The 19,292-nt window shown below is 47.1% G+C and overlaps 1 protein-coding gene across 1 annotated transcript; it reads right to left on the bottom strand.

The window, feature by feature from the left end:
• Nucleotides 1-2,454: 2,454 nt before the first annotated feature.
• On the bottom strand, nt 2,455-14,445 carry LOC104691609 (ras-like protein family member 11A-like). Its single transcript, XM_010403185.4, is given in 5 exon segments — nt 2,455-5,022; nt 5,024-5,236; nt 9,412-9,494; nt 11,781-11,837; nt 13,185-14,445. Coding segments are annotated over 5 exon segments (753 nt in total). The 5' UTR covers nt 13,330-14,445; the 3' UTR covers nt 2,455-4,767.
• Between the last annotated feature and the right edge of the window lie 4,847 nt (nt 14,446-19,292).

Here is a 19,292-nt window from a genome sequence, read left to right as displayed (position 1 = left end):
CTTAGAGAAGAGAATCTGTCTGATTAAACCGAAGGGATTTCAGAGGAGAGCAGAAAAACTTAAGAACTAAACAGGTTTAAGTAAGCGATGACTCTGCAGCATTAACGAGCTCAGCATTGTAAGCACAAAACAAGGGGAGGAAATATTGGGCTAAGCCAGTGAGAGCTCTTGGGGAGAAGTGGCAGGAATTCAAAGCACAGCGTTGTAGCTGTGCCTTAAAATGCTTTAGGTAAATAAGGTCAAAAGAGTAAGTAGACACTCTTCTTTTGTTATAAACCATGTTTGGAGTTCAAATATTTGGAAATAAATTTTAAACTAACCAGCAAAAGTATGTTTCTAAGCCAAAGGAAGAAGAATTGCAGAAGTTTTTGCTTGCTAAGTTAAATGAGAACAAAGGCATGAATGGAGAGGAGCAAGGACGGCAGAGCCTGTGAGAAATTACCAAAGGAAGAGTCTTGCTTTGTCTCCATTAGTGATAGATTGGATCATCTTCTCTACCCCCTTGTCCCTGCTTTGGAGCTTTTAGAGTGAAGCTGGAGATCTTTTTTAACTTTAATTCCGTGGTTTTCCTGTGTGAGCCCCAGAGGAGACAGGCACAGCTCAGAAGAGCTCCGAGAATCCATGAACATGAAACATTAGCAAGCAGCTCATTGTGCTCTGCTGCCTCAGGGCCGTCTGCTGGCTCTGCAAACAGAGCAGTGGGATTTTGACCCCAAATCTACTTTGCCAGTGAGCAGAGGGAAATCCAGCAGTAACAATCAGCTGGCAGCCACCCAGTTTGCCTTGGAAAACAATTAGACAACTGTTTTCTGCTACAGAGCAAGTTTCTTTTGGTGTCTCAGGAAATTATTCTTTCTTCTCCATTTGTACACCTGACACAAATCCTGGGAGCAGCCAGGTACCTTGGATACAAATATTTCTGTCTGAGCTGTTCCCTGAAATCAGGACCTGAAGTTTCTGTGTTTATCCTCTGCTCCAGGTGTAAATGTGGGATCCACACAATTGAGTTTTAAAGGAATGCAGAAGCAAGATGTGAGCTCAGATGTAAGTATTTCAGCCATCCCTATGCAAATGGGGGCAATTCCTTTATTCCTCCTTGGTGATCCTCTCCCGTGGATGCTGAAGTATGTGACAGGTATCTATGACCTACGGGCAGAGCAATTCAGATTAAGAAAGAGATCTGGCCAAATTCATCAAGCAAGTCGCAGGAAAAGTTAAAAATAAAACCTGGTTCTCCCTTCTCCCAGGTCACACCACATTTCCATGGGGAACCACTGGAAATGGGTGAGAAATGCAGCTGGCAGGAGCACAGAAATAACCATTAACAAACATCTTCAGTGACTCCCAAGCCTGTCTTGGTGTTGCTGCCATTGTGAGGTGCCAGCCTGTCACTGAGGCTCTGCTCAGTCCCTAACACAGATGGAATTTAAGTAACTTTCTCCAACTTTTAATTACATTCCTGTGCAGTACAGCTCACTGTGCTTTGTGCATACCTTGAGGGAGGTGTATGGTCTGGGAGTTGTTGTAAAGAGTCGGGAATTAATTACAAAGGACGCAGGGCTGGAGTTCCTCTGGAGTACTTGCTCAGCTGTGTAACCTTGGGGCAAATCACTCAACTGCTGTGTGCCCAAGTAAACCCAGCTGCAAAGCCATCTTGAAAACCAGATGGTGCACAAAGATTTAAAATGCTCAGGAGAATGATGAGTGATGAGAAAAAGAATTTCAGAAGAAGGAATTCTACAGCTCACTGCTGTTGGTATTGATTCCAGTGGAGTTAATCTGGACTAAATCAATAGAACTGAGAGGAGAATTTTCTTTGATATCCAAAAATCACCCCACACTCTCAAATCTTTGTTTTTCCTCTCTCCTCTTGACTTTATGGCAGTACTTTCTCTCTAGAGGGTTAATTTTAAACCTTCAGTAGAAGACGTGTTTTTTCCCCTGGCAGCCTGAAGTTTCTAATTCAGGATCAGGTTCTACATGACTAAACTTTGATCTTGTACAGGATTATTTTTAGGCACTTAATTCTATAGCATTCCTTTCTCCCTGCTTTTTGTGCTGCCATTCAGCCTTGCCTCTGGGGCACAGTGAGGTGTCCTGGGGCTCAACTACTGTGCCCCAAATAAAAATACTGAGCTTTATTGCCTTCTGTAGATGGTTAGTCCTGGCTTAAAACCAGTATTTGTACTCCTAGTCAATGAACAAAGGAAATGCTAAAGTTACTGTAGCAGAATAAATGTTTGCCACATGTTAGTACCCAAGAGAAGACTTGAATGTTTCAATATTTTTTGGCTTTAGTCAAAATGTAGATTTTTTTTCCCCCCACAGGAATGTGGGAATACTTATTTGCATAAGGAATATTTTCTTACATAAGGAACACACAAAGCAGGGTGTCCTAGGTTGTAAGAAGGGAAAAGAATATACTTTAGTGTGAACAAGGAATATTTAAATATGTGACACATACAGGAGCCATTTTATTCACTACTCAGGGAAGACCTTGCATGTTTTTATTACTCACTAATGAAAATAAAACACTGACAGGTTTGAATTTTGGTGAGATTTCTTCCCAAATCAGAAAGGATTCCAGCTGAAGGAGGGAGTTACAAATGAATCAGACAAGCTGGAGCACAAATACTCTTAGTCTTTCATGGAAACCGATGTCAGCAAATTGTCTTCAGCAAATTCAGCCCTTGTTATGCAGTACTGGAGTGGTAAAATTGCTAATTGCTATTCAAAATTGGGGATCATTTTCCCAACAGAAAAATACTTCAGTTTCTGTGGGTCTTGCAAACTGCTCCATTTCATGTTATTGAATCTTTAGACTCAATGTTTGAGCCACTGAAGCTCTAGATTCGATATTTGAGCTATTGAATCTTTACATTCAATATTTGCGCTGTGCTGTTACTAATTGAAAACACTGAAATTCCATGCCATAAAAACCAAAGTGCCTGGGATGATTAACGACACTGCTCAAACACCAAATTGCTAATCAACCCTAATCAAAAGTAGAAATTCCCTGATATCCTTTGAGTCCCTGTTTGGATGATCCAACTTTTCCCCTCCTACTACCACTTGAAACTGAATTTAAAAACAGGTGCAGGTCTTTTGTGGGAATAAAAGACTCTTAAATGAATCAGAACACAAGACATTCTCAGATGAGCAGCTGTGGAAAACAATAAATAAAACAGAAAGTGAGCTGGAGATAAGGCAAATCCAGGTGATAAGGAAAATCATGGCTAGAGCTGTCTAATATAGGGACACAGAAAATACAAAGTACATTTTAAAGCCCTGAGCTATACAAGTACTCATCAGACTCAACTTCCATTTTTGCTGCTCCTAATGAGGAAAAGGTTGATTTAGCTCAGTCTTGCCAGATGAAACTGCAGCTGGGAATGTTCTTCCATATCCATCAAACTCGGGTTTCCCTCCTGTGTTCCTGAGTATAAATCACTGAGCTTGACTTCATTTCATGGTCCTTGAATTGCTCATCTGGTCTGTTTGAAGAAAAGCTTGGTGCATCATGAATTTGCCATGGTCCGAGCCCGTTCCTCCCCACTCTCACTGAGAGCAGAGTGCCGGGTGCTCTGGGCTGTGGTTGTTGGTTCCACAAATCAGCTCACGGGATACAGCCTCAAATCCTTGGACGTGCTGAGGCACAATCAGACACTGCCACTGGGATATGTCCTGACAGGCTGGGATGCTCTGGGAGCTGTTCAGGGAAGCCTGGCTTTAACTGAAACAGCAAAATAATGAATTCCCCAAGCCAAAATAATGAATTCGCCAAGGCAAAAATTTCAGGCATCATAAAACTTTTTCTTCTTAAAAAAAAACCCCAAACAACCTAATGATGTAAATATACTTCATGTGAAGGCCTTGTTTCTTTAAAAGCATTTTGAACTTGAAGTCTGACTAGTTTAGGAGAACAAAATTAAGAATTTTAAGTGACCTCCTCGCTCTTGATCAGTGCAGTCCATTTTTTGGTGGGTTTTAAACCACTCTGATCTATTTTTCCCTTTTGCCGTGTAAGAAACCTTCAGAAAAATGAAAAATGCCATGGAGAAACTCACTACAAAATGCTGCCACAAGTTTGTATTTTGCCCATATCATCACTTTCAGAAGAAATCAATGTGCTTTTAAACAAAAATAATCTGAAAAAGTATCGATTTTAAAAACATCTCCTTTCAAAGAGACGCTGTAAGGCTAAAGCTTGCACATGAGCAAATCTCTCCCCATTGCTAAGAACTCTTTCTTTCAATTAATACTTTTCACTATTTATGCTCTTCATTTAAATGAATTAATTCATTTAATTTGCCTTTATTTTCCAGTCTTGCAATGAAGCAAATCTGGTACATTTTGCTCGCTCAGGACAGCTCCCATCACTCTCTTCATGTCCTGCTGTAGTTCACTGCCTGTGTTTGGGAATACAACCATTCCCAAGGGGAGTCACATCTCTTAAAAGCAGGATTTCATTGTTCTCATTAACAAACCCCACTTCTTAACACTAAGATATTTGACCACACCCCTTTCAAACAAAAAAAAAGAAATAATTTGGGACAACCTCTTTTTTAAACCACAGTTTCGAAATTCCTGCCCCAGAGAGCAAACCCTGCGAGTTCCTTTGCTGAATGAGCAGGGGCTTTTTGAGGAAGACGTGAAGACAAAATGGGAGAGTCTCTCACACAGCCTGACAGCTGAATTGATGCCCCTTCTTCCCAGCTTGTTGCCCTGTTTATCCAGGGCTCTGGAACACAATTCCCGCCGGCCGCGTCAAAGCGTGGTGCCCGATTTGCCTTTGGAAGTCAGAGCCTGCTTCAAACGCCTCTTCAAGTCCTGCATGTTGGGCGACTTGGGCCGGACGAGGTGGAGGCCTCTCCTCTTCTCACCATTGCAGCTGCCACTGCTCCTGCTGAGCTCCTGGCACAGCTGCTGGAAGGCCTCGTGCACACCCTCGCAGTTCTCCCGCGCCGACACCTCGCAGTAGGTCCCGCCCAGCTCGCTGGCCAGCTGCAGCCCTTCCTTGGAGGGACACCTGCCTGGCCCGCAGCAGGTCGCCCTTGTTGGCCATGAGCAGCAGGGGGATGTTGGCGTTGGGGTGGATCCTGCGGATGTGCTGGTGCAGGGGCCGCAGCACACGGAAGCTCTCGTAGTCCGTGATGGAATAAACGAACACGAAGCCGTCGGCCCAGTAGATGGAGCGGTTTATCTGCTCCTGGCAGCAGATGGTGTCCGTGTCGTCCTGCAAAACAACAGGATTTGGGTGTTAGGAAACACGGAGCAGGGGGCAGAGAGAGCAAAGAGCCCCAGACAGATCTCAGTTTGAACGTGGGGCTGTTTGTTAAAGTACAGCCAGGAGCCTCTCTGGATGTCCCAGTGGAATTCTCAGTGTTGGTGACACTGTGCCAGGTTGTCCAGCCTGGGCAAAAGGAGGTTCAGGGGGGACCTTTCACTCCCTACAGCTCCCTGAAAGGAGGTTGCAGCCAAGTGTGGGCCAGGCTCTGCTCCCAGTGACAGGACAAGAGGAAACAGCCTCAAGCTGCACCAGGGGAGGTTTAGGTTGGACATCAGGAGGAACTTCTTCATGGAAAGGGTGATTGGACATTGGCAGGGGCTACCAGGGAGGTGTTGGAGTCCCCATCCCTGCATCCCTGGATGTGGCACTCAGAGCTCTGGGCTGGGGACAAGGTGGGGATCGGTCACGGGTCAGACTCAGTCCTGGAGGTCTTTTCCAACCTCAGTGATTCCATGATTCTGTGATCCCACACTGCAGGAAAGCAGTAATGTGGAGTGGAGAGGGGTCAGAGCAAATTGGTTGAAGAGCCAAAATACTGCTTTGAAAAGTTAGTTCTATATTCTCTTGTACCCAACCAGTCAGAAACTCACACTCTTATTGTGGATGAAATTGTGATGGGCACAGTGAGAGCATTAAAAATCCATCAGGTTTGTCACACTGTGACAAGTGAACAGTTGTCCCCCAAGGTGACTTTTAGGGCTTTTTCCAATCCTTTATTCAATGTCTCCATGGACAGAGGCTCTCACTAATTCTGTCTGGTGAAGCCTGCCAGGTTTTCCTGCCTTGCAGGTCTCCGGATAGTCAAAGTTATTTTGAAAAAAGCGATTTGCTACAAAGAACCAATGACCACAACTCAAGATCAGGTGCAATCCCATTGGCAATTTGCAGAGCAGGATGGGTTTATATCATGTTTTGCTGGTCACACATTTGTTGATTCCATCACCACTCCTATTTAGAGCCCCAGCAACCACCAGCACTGGGATTACAAAGCTGAACACAACACTGTGGGCTTGAAAAGAGATCAGCCCACTTGTCAAGAGGAAGCTATTTCCAGCTAATCCTCTCCTCTTTGTTATCCCTGCTGGGATAGGGATAACCCAGCCAGAGAGGGAGATGCCTGCTGCAGCCATGCTTGGTCTGGAAGAACTGACATTCCTGTCAATATTACAGCATTTCTGGAACGCTGTAATTTTTTTTTATATCCAACAAGCATATTCTGTGTACAGCTCTCAATGAAGCTGGTAGAAATTGCGTTATTTTAAGGGGAGTTCAACATCACAAATACAGAGCTCAAATTTTGATTATTGCTAAATTCTACCCAAGAAATTTTCATCAACTTCGGTAAGACTAAGAGAAAACATGTTCCATTATCTCTTAATCTACAGAATACATACTGACATTAGTTGTAACAGAATTTAGTGCTCAGCACTCTCCCCAAACAGATCACTTTTATTTAGAATCATTTATTTAGATCACTTTTATTTATGAATTATAAAGCCCAACTTCAGAAAGCAGAGGTGGAAAACAATGAGTAAAACCGCTCAGTTTTCCTCTGGTAGATCAGACAGCAAAAGAAGAACTACTGACAAGCTCTTCTGAGAGAAGGAGGAAGCAGAATTTCTGAAGGGTCAGAGTGTAAATTCAGCTTAAAACTTTCCTCAGGAGTTCTGCCAACCAAATGCCCTTTGTAAATATTTCATTATTGCCCCCAGAGACACTGGCTCATCACACCTTGAGGTTCTTTGCCTTTGCCAGCTCACTGAAATTTCACTGTGAGCAGTGAAATTGCTTATCAGATGCTCCCCAAAACACTCAAACCCCAAAGCCCAACACAGGATGATGAAGAGGGATCCTGCCCAGCAGCCTGTTTGGAAAGGTTAATGAGAGTGAACTCCAGCCAGGCCGGGGCAGGCTGTGGGAAGAAGGGCAATTTGCACTGTTGGGGTCTGGGTTGTAGCCAGTCTGGGGATAATTAGCCACTCTCCATGTCCTGGAAGCATCTTTTCACCAGCAAAACCCTTTCATGGCAAAAAAAGGAACTAATTGCACTGGCAAGCCCTGAAAATGGGTTTGGAGAAGGTGCACATTCAGAAAGCCCTAATGAGCAGAAATTCTCTGTTACTCCAGCTAGGCCCACCCAGGAGTGAGAGGGATGGATAATCCCAAGAGGAATGCTTTATTCAGGAAACCAAAGGCTAATGGGCTACTTTTTAAATGGAAATCTCTGCTCCAGAATGAATTTTGAAACACACAGGCCTTTGCAGTGTATAGGCCAAGCAGCAATGAATCACCCAACAAAGCCACTCATCTGCTTCTGTTTCTCTCTTACACTTTCACATCTCTGGGGGCTTGAATCCCGAGGGTTTCCACATGATTTCCTCCTGAAACGCTGTGCTCTGCCTGCAGAGTGCAGGAAACCCTCTTCCTTAAGGATTTTGATAAAAAGTCCAACCTTTTCTCAGTCTTAACCTGTTCTGACACAATCCCTTCAATTATTGCAGATACATCATTCGAAGCAAACACATACAGGGTGAGATAAGCATGTCTGTGGGAGATCTTGGGACAGCACAGACCTTGGACATGGACAAAGAAAATGAAACTCTTTCTTAATTAAATTAAGATCATTTCTGACTAAGAAACCTCAGCCGCTGGCTTGACTAAACTTTGTGCAGCTCTAGAGTCACTGGACTATAGGGCACAGTATTAATTTAAACAGGAAAACAGCATCTATCTGGTCTGGAAAAGGGAGTTAAATTATTCCGCTCCCTCCTTTCTGCATGGGACAGCAGAGAGAGAGGGGATTCCCTTTGTTAAGTGTTTATCAGGCAATCCCAGTGGTGCCCAATCATCCCCCACAGCTCCCCTTTGCAGGGCAAGCTGGCAAAGGCCTTTGTGCAGTTAAATCCCACTTGAATATTTGGAGAGCTTCCACTGCAGCTTTTGTTTGCTTCTGAGTGTCCAGAACAAATGAGGGCTCCTGCCCTCTGCTCTGTGCACCCCAGCACAGCAGAGAGTGGGACTTGAGCAAAGCTTTCCCCTTCAATCCACTTCCAGTCATGAGAGCAGCTGGGGATGGGAACTGCAGGAGCTTCGCTCATCCCGTTCTGTAAACTCAGGATGGAAGAGTCCTACAGCACAGAAATGCACACGTGGGGCTGTGCAGGTGAAACAGGGGGTGCAGAGCTGTCCAGGAGCAGCCTGCCACACGAGGAGAGAAGGTGGTGTTCCCATCCTGACCTTTATTCGGCCAAGTCTAAGTTTAGACTGAGGTTAAGGCCACACCTAGGTTATGCTCGGTGGTGCAATGAGAATAACTAATTCTATCATGAAATTGGAATTATCAGTCTCTTGTGATTTCCACCATTCATGTAACCCCAAATTTCACTACATTTCCTGCTGCTTTGACACTATTTTCATCCTCTTGTTCTGCATGTGAAGCAGATCTTCAAGGAGAGACATCATAAATCCTGCTTTGAAAAGTATTTCTAGAAAGAGGTTCCTAGTAGACTATTAAATCTAGAATGTAATAGAACCATAGAATCATTAAGATTGGAAAAGATCTTTAATATCATCAAGTCCAACTATCTAAGACACTGCGAGAAAAAGGAGTGTGATAAATGCTAACACCTTAAAAAAAAAGGAATTAATTACATTTAAAACCCGAGTAAGGAAAGCAGTGCAAAGCACCATAGCTGGAAATGACAACTGCCGGGAGGCATGGCCCCTTGGAAAGAAACACTTCTCTAAATCTGAGAGACTTTGGGTGTGGAGGAAGGTCCAAGCTGAGCCAGCTGGGCCTCTGGGCAGGTGAGTTTTCTGCCATGCAGGGACAGAAACCACTTGACAGAAAATAAAACAACCAAGGAGTGAGCCAGATTGTGATTTTACTGCTGTTCAGAAATGTGTTGGAAAGAGATTTGTTTTAATTTTGACTTGGTGCCGAAGAAGCCTGATTTAACACCTTCAAGAGCTCATTTTGGTGAAGTTTAAGGTACCTTGATTAGTCTTGGGTTTGAGCCCGGGTGTTTTCCTGCTGCTAAGTGGAGTTAATTGCAGATGGAAGTGCTGGCAACAAACATGAGACAAGAAGTGTGTTAAAAAGCACAGAGCAGTGGTTTTACCTCCAGTGAGACAAAGGGAGTATCCTGCACCTGCAGAGAGATCTGCTCCCCATCTATGGTGAACTTCCTGGAATACAAAGCACCTGGTGGAGAAGGAACATCGTTAGTCAGGGACTGTAACAGGGAACCAAAAGTACAAAGGGAAGGCAAAACGGGACTGTAGAAATCCAGAGTTTTGAGGTTTGGGATGTGGAGCTGCCTGTAGAAAAGTGAACAGCCCTGGAGTGTTTGTGTGGCTGTTTGCTCAGTAAAGTGGGGCTGTGTTTGCTCTGTGGGGACATGTCCTGAGTGTACAGCCAGCCTGGGGGCTGGGAAAGGGCCACTTGGCATTGAGTCACATACTCAAAGTGGGCACGTAAATCCCATTCAGGTTTTCAATCCATACGAACTTTAAATATAAGTGCAGTTCACATTTTATGATGTCAAACTAAGACATCCAGGTGTGGTCTGTGAAAGGAGTGAGTGTTTCCTACTGCATTTTTCTGAGTGCCTTTAAAAAAGGAAAGTGCTCCAGGTTTGGACGCAGAGTGAGTGACTGTGTGTGAATCCCCCAGGTGCTCTTTGGGGTTTGTGTGATTTTAGCAGAGTTTGGTTGAAATCCCCAAAGACTGGACACTTGAAACCTGACTTTGGTTAGTCTGGAGGACACATATTCACAGCCAAGTGCCAGTTCTACCCACCTAGGCCTGATCCAGCTCTGATCTAACCCCTGCTATCCTAAGCTTGAACTTTATTTTGTTACTGCAGTGTGAGCTAAGTGGCAATGAAAATTTAAGTCTTGATCTTCTGAGCTCTCTGTGGCTGTGACAAGGACAGCTCCAGAGGTTGATATCATCATTTTTCTTCAGAACTTAACACAAGTCACGTGGGGGTGTGAAGAAATGCTAATCCACAGCTGCTGTGTACAGCCCTTCTGTCTTGCCCCAGTACAATTGTCACTGCTGCCTCCAGAACAATGTCAAACGTGGACAAATCCACCCACTGGAGAGTAAGGAATTCAGATTAACAGGGAGCCCAGCTAGTGACAGTAATGCCCTCACTTCTGAAAATCTGCTTTGTTTCAAGGGAACAAGTGATTTTATTCCAGTGGAAAAGAGTCTGAGCTCATAGAACATTTTCAACACAAGGGAATTTAGCACTGAATCCAATATTATCATATCATGGTTTAATACTGTGAGGGGATCCAGCCCTGGTGGGATTCATTTTGTATTTTAAAACAGATCAGATTTTAAGCTGTAAAGATGATTTTATGGGAAGATCCTGCACCCCTGCACCAAGGCCAGACAACTCCTTATTCCCATTCCATGACGCCCCACAGAACAAAGAGCAGGTGCTGCCAGGCACTGCCCCTGCTCTGCCTGATGATGCCTGGAACAAGGAGAAGCACGGCTGAGTGATCCCAAAGGCACCACCACCTGTTCCATATTGCTGCCATATTCCCTTCTCCTGCAGCACGGCCGTGGGCCTGGGAGCTTAATGAGAAAGGCATGTGGTTCCCAGCACTGCTCTGGCAGCAGTCCCTGCACAGCTCCCAGGTCTCACTTGATGTACAACCTCCCGGAGAAGAGGTGACAGAAAAGAAGGAGCAAAAGTGCAGCCAACCATCGGGGTTACTTGGGGTCAGTGAGGGGGAGCTGGAAGGAGGAGCTTTCAGATTGTGTTTCCTCAGATCAAAGGATCTTGTGCTGCTCCCTCCTTCCCTGCTCATCCTGAGCTCAGCAAGCGTCTCCAAAGTGAAGCATTTTTTCAGTCCTGCCCACCTTCACCCCAAAGCTGTGAGGTGCCCAATGTGTGAGATGTGCAGTAGGGGTGAGCATGGATCCATCCTACAACCCTGGCCAAATCAGAGTCTGAATGAAACAGTTCACATGAACACTCCCTCTGGATTAAACAAGGAATGAATGGTTGCTTTGCTTGTCTTACGGAGAGAAGACTTCAATTTCAAAGCCTCCCTGGTTATAATAGCCCCTGAAAAAAAAGGGAATGCACAGAAAAAGTTCTGAACTTCCTTTTACACCCTTTGGAATTCCTCTGCCTTCCCTGGGCTTGCAGGGGGAGCAGCATTGGGGTTTTGTGGTTTAGCTGATGTGTGGGTTGTTCCTTGAGCCTGTGTTTCAGTATAGGTATGTCCCCAAGCAAACCTTTTACTCTGATCCTTTTCCATCAACTTGAGGGAAAAAACCAGCTGAAAGGATCATAAATAATGAGCCTTTGATTTATGGCTTTCATAGCTTGAGGCTATTAACTGAAAATATGCACCTTATGGACACCTAACACCACTTGGCTCTCCTGTAATGTGCACCAGTCACAAAACAGAGTGGATTTATTTTCCAACTCTCTGCAGTGCTGCTGGGGAGAGCAGAACTCACCGGTGTTGGCTTCGTAGTCCCCAATAAATCTCTTTGTGAGAAAGCGCACGACCAGGGCTGCAAAACAATGAGAAAAAGATGGGTCCTTAATGAGAAACCAGATCCATCCTTGCACAACATGTGTAACATCTTCCTGCAGGGAGGAGTCTCACGCAGACCGAGTTCATCTCTGGATTGCTCACATGTTATTCTGCAAATGCTGCTCTCAACGCTCACAGACAAAGATCTGGGGCCAGGCTGGGATACCCAATACAGAGTTTTTCACAGCTTGTGTTGGAAAGGAGCCCTCAGATTCAGGGTGGCAGCTCAGCATGGGATAGGGAGGTTGTTTCCCTGGGATCGCAGGTAAAACAATCTGTGCTTTGCTCTGAAATAATTTAGAAAAAGAGTAGCAAGCCAGCAGATTGCAACTAATCCAAATTTAAGCATTTTATGTCACACAAGAAGTGAGGCTGATGGATGGAATGTTTCTCTCTAGCCTTAAAAACCCTCCTGAAACCCATTAGTGATATCTAATCACACCCAGCAAACAAACTCCATGTGCTCTGCACACTTGGGTCGTGCTGCAGCACCCTGGGCCTTCTTCTTCACCTTAACCTGAGCTGCTTTCTTAAACTCTTTGCTTAGAACCCTTTTTTTCCTTGATAAAACACTTAAACCCCATCGTGGCACCAGTAACTTGTATTCCTGTAGTGCTTTGATCTCAGCAGATTCCTAGTAACTTGCAAAAACAATTAATAATTAAATAAAATGGATTTCATTTCAAGCCATGATTTTTCTTACAGTGATACTGGGTCACCCTTGAGCACCCTTAGATGAAACTGCCTGTGCAGCTTTGTCTTCAACAAACTAGTTAAAAATAATATGAAGATGTGGCTGCTTCAAAGCCAAAACAATCAAACATTTTGCTGAATCCCATGGAGCCACAGATGTAATAAATCTGATTTGCTCTTAATAATTCCTGAAATCATGGACCATACATTCAAATGCTCTCTTTACCCTCTTTTCTTCCCCTCTCCTTTGGGGAATAATAAAGGCACGTCTCGCACGCTGTGATTTGTCTGCTGAGCATAAAACATTTACAGCAGGAGGATAAAAACCACCAGCCCCACTTTTGGGGTGTGCAAATTTAGCCACAGCTAAATAATTTGCACAAAACCGCGTAGAACCAAGCAGAACAGTTTTGTGCGTACAAAACTCGCTGCTGGCTCACGCCGGCTGCTCACACAGCGACAGCACATCTGCCTCACAAATTATCCCGTACATTTCTTTAAAAAACAAAGAAAAAAGGTACATTGGGACAGTTAAGCTGCACCAAATGTCACAGTTTTGGGTCTGCCTGGGGAGCGAAGGAGCTCGGAAGTGCAGCTGCAAGGAAAAGCAGGGAACACACCTGGGACTTACCTGTCTTGCCCACGCTGCTGCCGCCCAGCACCACGAGCTTGATGATTTTGTTGGGCGCACAGTCCAGCACGGGGTACTCCGGAATGGGCAGCAGCAGGAAGTTGGTGGAGTACTGAGACATCGTATCCTCAGGGACCAGACGCATGCCAGAAGGGATGGCTGCTGAGCCCGGCTCGGGGGGGAAAAGCGGCAGCACGGCTCCTCGGCGCCCGTCCTCGGCTGGCTTCCCTCGGAGGGACAAGCGCTCTCATCCCACCGAAGCAGTTTTCCCGAGGAATGGGAGAGCGCCCGGCCTCCTGCAGCCGATGCCTCAGCTCAGACAGCGACTTCGGAGAGCCAAAGGGAACTTTTTGATCAGCCCCCGTGAAAACTGACTCCGGCATCCCGCAGCCAATCACAAGTGGGACCGGGACATTCCTGCAGCCGGGCACCGAGGGAGCTGCGCCTGCATCCAGCGCTCCTCGCCCTTTAGCCCTCGCCACGGCCTGATTTACGGGCTGTCCCTCGGCTGGCTGCTAAAAACCCAGATTTTGGGGGTTTTCAGCCGTCACGGGAGCGTTTTCAGTGCGGTACAGCCACCCCCATGCTCTGCTCTAATTCCGCTTTGAATAATCCGGTTCTGCCTGTCCAGTTCCTTTGCCTTTTCAATCGGCTCCAGCTCCACGCTCTGTTGTTCTCCCTGGGCTATTGTGTGCTGCCCCTCCGGAGCCCTGAAGCTGATGGGACCCTGCTCTTCAGGATAACAAACACATTTCCATCCCCCCCCTCCGAGTTTTCAGGCAGCTGTGGGGTATTCCAAAATCCCAGCTGGCACATGAATCCTCCAGGACACGTTTGATCTGTGAGTCCTAAAGGCCTGCTGGAACGCGGGGCAGCGTTGGGGTGGGACACTGCAGGCTCTCCAAGCATGGGAAAGTGAATTTAGGGCTGATGACAGATTTGGGAAGCGGAGGAAGGACTCGGTGCCTTTCAGTGGGGCGAGCCAGCAGAGGGAATGAAGAGAGAACGGCTTCTCTAGGAAAACTGAGCGGGGTTTTAGGACAGCTGGCGGCTGCAGGGTCTGTGGGATGACAGCCTGTAACTGAGCACTGGCTACAATCAGCTCTCAGTTCTCTGGGATAACAGGGAGGGAAGAACACGGTGGGGGGGAGTGACCCAGACAAAAGCAAAACTGCAAATAATACGAAACAGATGTAAATGAAACTAAAAAAATAATGTAGTTGGAACATTCATCTTTGGAAAAACTTCTCGGAAGGGGTCTGCAGGAGCGGGGGCAAGGCTGGCACATGGACTCTGTCGGGCGGTGTGGGAGGCAAGGATGGGAACGGAGGGCAAGATAATCCCACCACAGCTCATGGAGACCCGGGCATGCAGTTTTGCTGCAGGCACAAGGTAGGCTTGGCTTACTCTGGAGAGGCTGCAGCCACCAAAAAGCCTGTCTGTGCCCAGCTGCTCTCATGGCTCTGCTCTGACCCACAGCATGCACCTGAGCTCTCCCCAGCAGGGTCCAGAGCCAGGGGTGCATTCCCAGGGGATGGGAAATCAAGGCAGAGCTCCGGATCACTGCCCCTTCCCAAAGCACTGATCCCAGTTTCCACACCAGCATCACAGAGGATGTGCTGAGTGTAAACTGCCCTTAGGAAAACCCAGCGTTGGGGCACAGCAGTGCAGTGAAATCAGCACAAGAATCCCAAGATTTATGGACATGTCACTTTTCCAAGGCTCTGTTTCCCCTCTAAAAGCTCCTTGTGCAGCAGTATTTGTGCAGGGATGCTGTGCAAGCTCCCGGTGTTGTTCCTTTGACCATCCTGGCAGCTGATGAAGAGGTGGAAAAGGTATCTGGAGGCTGATGCAGGTCATGGAACTGCGAGGGAGCCGCCGGATCCTGTGTCTTTTGGGACGTGGCTCCTGTGGGAATGGTTTGCAAATCTTCCAGTGTCAATTTGCTTCCAGATTTTTGCAAAACCCCAAACACTGAAAAAAAAAAAAAAACCTTTTCCAGGAAATTTCATTACCGGGCTGCTTTAATCTCACACAAGTTTTGTAAGAAGAGGCAAAATGAGAGGAGGAATAGGGGAAAAAGCTCCAAATCTTGCGGTCAATTAATAGGGCAGCACTTTGAAATGCGTTATTGAGCTGGACAGTGATGAATTTGGGATTAGTTAGCAGCAGTAAGTCACTGTCTGCCTCTCTGAGTGCTGGAAGCTTTGTTGCCATTTGCTATTAAAAGCACATGTTCGTGAGTAATATAAAAACATTCATCACGATAGTCCTCCTCCAAAACCAAACAGTCATAGATCTGTCAGCTTCCAGGTGGCCAGAAGAGCTTCAGCCCAGGGAAAAAAAGCCAGATAAGTTCAGAAAGATCATGAAGAATATTCTATATGAGCAAAGACATTCCTGGAAGAAAACAGCTCTGCTGGCTTGCTCCAAGAGGGAGGCACATCTAACTGAAAAAAAAAAGTTAAAATCATTTTGGGTAACCAAATGTGGTGCTGAGGAACACAAAAGGGAGTCAGCCAGAGGCAGATAAAGTTGGAGGGTGAGCTTTGGGCTGGATAAATGTGAGGCAGACAAAAAGAATGCAAACTGTGCTCAAATGATGCTGAGCTTGGATGTGGCACACGAAAATCAGGAGCCACAAGCACGGGCATGGAGCAGCTGCTGCGTGACGAGGGACAGGGAAGCTGCTTCCCATGTTCTTGCAGGGATGGATCTGGTGCTGACACAGGAGAGGGGATGTGTGGGGGCAGGAATGAGACAGCAGTGGTGGAGGAAATGTTGAACTGCTGCTTTTGGCAGCCCTGAGGGCTTCTGGTTGCTTAAAACCAATGTGAAAGCAGTTTTAGGCTGCATGTTGGAAGCAGACCAGTGGAGTTGCAGTTCCTTTGCTAATATGGCTCAATCTGAATTTCTTCTGCACCAGCCCAGGCTTCTCGTGCTTCTCCCCAAAGCTCGTTCCACCATGTGCAGGAATCTCTGTGCAGAGAGAAGAGATTTTAGTACAAATAAAACTTCTCCCAAAGTTTTCAATCTATTCTCAAGATCCCCCCTTCCTCTTAACTTTGAGGCTCTGATTCTGAAAGGGCTCAAGTAAAATATAGAACCGAACCCAGAGGTTTTCACAGGTGACCCTTATCTGATTTTCTAGATTGCCAGAAGAGCCTTTTCACTGAGTGAAGCCACGCAGAAGGATTCACACTCTCTGAGATTGTATAACCCTTGGCATGCAGAAGAACAATTGTTTTTAAAGGAGATTTTCATTGTTTGTGCACAATGGGCTTATATTTAGCCAAGAAACCCATGTTTTAAATTCAAATTCTCTTGGAAAAACAATCGCTTAAATTAGAGAGGGAATGTTTGCAAAGCCGAGAGCGACTTTGGAAACATTTGGATGATTCTGGAGGGTTCACTTTACCACCCCTTGGGTCGCTCATGCAAGGATCTGTGCCTTTGCATGGTGCACAGAGATTGTTATTTCCACACCAAATCTTTTACAGATTTATTTACTGCTCTGTGTTGCTTTTGGCTCTGTTTGTTATAAGATTTTCTATTTATATTGTTGTTGGCCCTCCTAGACATCTTCAGAGACAAAGCTTGCTAAAAATAAAAATATTTGCCATGACCATAGTGCCTGTCACAGGAGGATGTCAGAGTGCTTTAAAACTGGTTGTAATTGTTCCTCACGGATTGTACAAAAGGAGTAAGAGACGAGCAGAGCCAGAGAGACCTTGCTAAGATCCCAGCATGTTGGGAAAATGTTTCTGTGTCTGCCTAGCTCTGGCAGAAATTATTTGCCAGTAATGAGTATTTTGGACCAAACCACTACACCCCCATAAGTCCATTTGTAACCATTACATTTGCCTCTGCTACATCTTTCATAGAATACATTGATGTTAGGGGGACTTGGATGGGGAAACAGGGCTCTTGTCTGAGCAGAAATGGGAAATGTGGCTGTGGGGAAATGCCAGGGGCTGGGGCAGATGCTGAGACAGAACTTGAGGCTGGTGGCTCGTGCACACATCCCTGAATTGACTCCAACCAAGTTGATCCCTGCAGCTCTCTCTGCCCCTCTTTGTTGCAGACTCAGGGCCCAAAGGTCACTTCTCACGCTGCACTCAACAAAAATTGTCTTTTAACCACCCTCCTGCTCCCGGTAACCAAATACCTCAAAGCTGGGAAAGGCAAAAAAGGAGGAGACAAGAAAGGAACAGAAAGGAGCGTGGTGTGCTCGAAGAACCAGCCTTTGTCTGCGTGCTCAGAATCCCACCTTGTGGGGTTTGAATGAATTAAAAATGCATCTCTGTGCTCCAGCAGTGACCTCTGAAGACATCTGGGGACAAGACCACAATTTTAGCCTCATCATTCTACTCAGCACCAAGTTGTTCTGATCCTGAGGCCAAAGGGCAAGGAAATGTCCTCAGATGCTGCTGCAACAGCAGTGATAAATCATCTTTGATTCTATTCTGGGATGTGAGAGAGATGAACATTTAAATGTGTACTTCAGTCTGGTCAAACACTGTCCACATTCCACAATTTCTGCATTTCCTCTCCCTAATTTTGAAGCACCACCATTCATGGCAACTCTCTGAGCATGTGACCCTTTTCACTTTTGCGATATTTTGTAAGGATTGGGGGTTTTTTGTGTTCCTGAAGCCTGTCCCTGGGGAGCCTGTAGTAGATGAAAGTCCCACGTGCATACGAGAACATCACTGCGGGCGAGCAGCTCAAATAGGATGGAAACATCTTGGCCTCGTGAAAAAGTTTCTGCTTTGGAAACAGAACCCTTCTCCCTTCCCCACAGATATTCCCACAAGGTCAGGGCTGCAGCGTGGAAACAGCCCTGTCACTGCCAGGATTGTGAGCAGGGAGCTCCCAGCCACCCTCAGCAGCGCTTCCAGGAGAGGATGGGATCCCTCCAGGCTGGACACGACTCTGCATGGGGATCAGTCCCTGACAAGTATTTCTGCCCAACCCTCGCCGTTTCCTGCGGGCTGTTCCCTCTGAGATGTGGTTGCTCTCGGGGCGCGTTGCAGGATGAGCTTTGTGGTGTCTCCGGAACGTTTCCCACTCCGTCCAACCTGGCCTGCGACACTTCCAGGGATAGGACATCCCCAGCCTTCCTGGGTAACCTGTCCCAGTGTCTCACCACCCTCACAGTAAAGAATTTATTCCGTATCTCTAACCTAAATTCCCTTTCTTCCAGTTTGTACCCATTCCTTTGTCCTCTCACTGCAGTTCCTAATGAACAGTCCCCCTCTGGCTTCCCTGTAGCCTCCTCAGACACTGGAAGGTTCCACACAATCATCCGGTCCAGCCCCTGGCCCTGCACAGACACCCCAAACCCCCACCCTGTCCCTGGCAGCGCTGTCCAAATGCTCCTGGAGCTCTGGCAGCCTCGGGGCCGGGACCATTCCCTGGGGAGCCGTTCCAGTGCTCAATGGAAGCACTTTTTGCCACTTCAGGTGCTCCCCAGGGAATCCACGCTGCCACAGCCCTCTCTCGACCCCTGGATCCAGGGGTCCCGCAGTGCCCCACATCCCAGGGCTCCTGGATCCAGGGCTCCCGAGGGATTCTACAACCGGGGGCTGTCCCACATCCCGGGGCTATCCCACATCCCGGGGCTGTCCACGTCCTGGGGTTGTCCCATATGCTGGGGCTGTTCCCCATCCCGGTCCCGTGCCCCGTCCCCACATCCTCGGTCCCCGTCCTCCATCCTGGTCCCCGTCCCCGTCCCCCGTCCCTTTCCCCGTTCCTGTTTCCCTGTCCCGGTCCCCGTTCCCTCCCTCGTCCCGTCCCCGTCCCGGTCCCTCCTCGTTCCCCGTTCCCCGTCCCGTTCCCGTTCCCCGTCCGGTCCCGGTCCAGTTCCCGTTCCCCGTTCCCCCAGTCCCGGTCCCCGTTCCCCATCCCCGTCCGTTCCCGTTCCCCGCCAGTTCCCGTTCCCCCATCCCGGTCCCGTTCCCGTTCTCCGTCCCCGTTCCCCGTTCCCCGTTCCCGTTCCCCGTTCCCGTTCCCGTTCCCGTTCCCCGTTCCCCGTCCCCCCGGACCAAGAACGCGTGGGAACGGTCGTTGCGCGGCGCGGGCGGCGCCGTTTCGGCGGCGCACGGG

Source organism: Corvus cornix, chromosome 4A (genome assembly GCF_000738735.6).
Source record: "Corvus cornix cornix isolate S_Up_H32 chromosome 4A, ASM73873v5, whole genome shotgun sequence".
NCBI lineage: Eukaryota > Metazoa > Chordata > Aves > Passeriformes > Corvidae > Corvus > Corvus cornix.
This window is presented reverse-complemented; position numbering and strand designations above follow the sequence as displayed.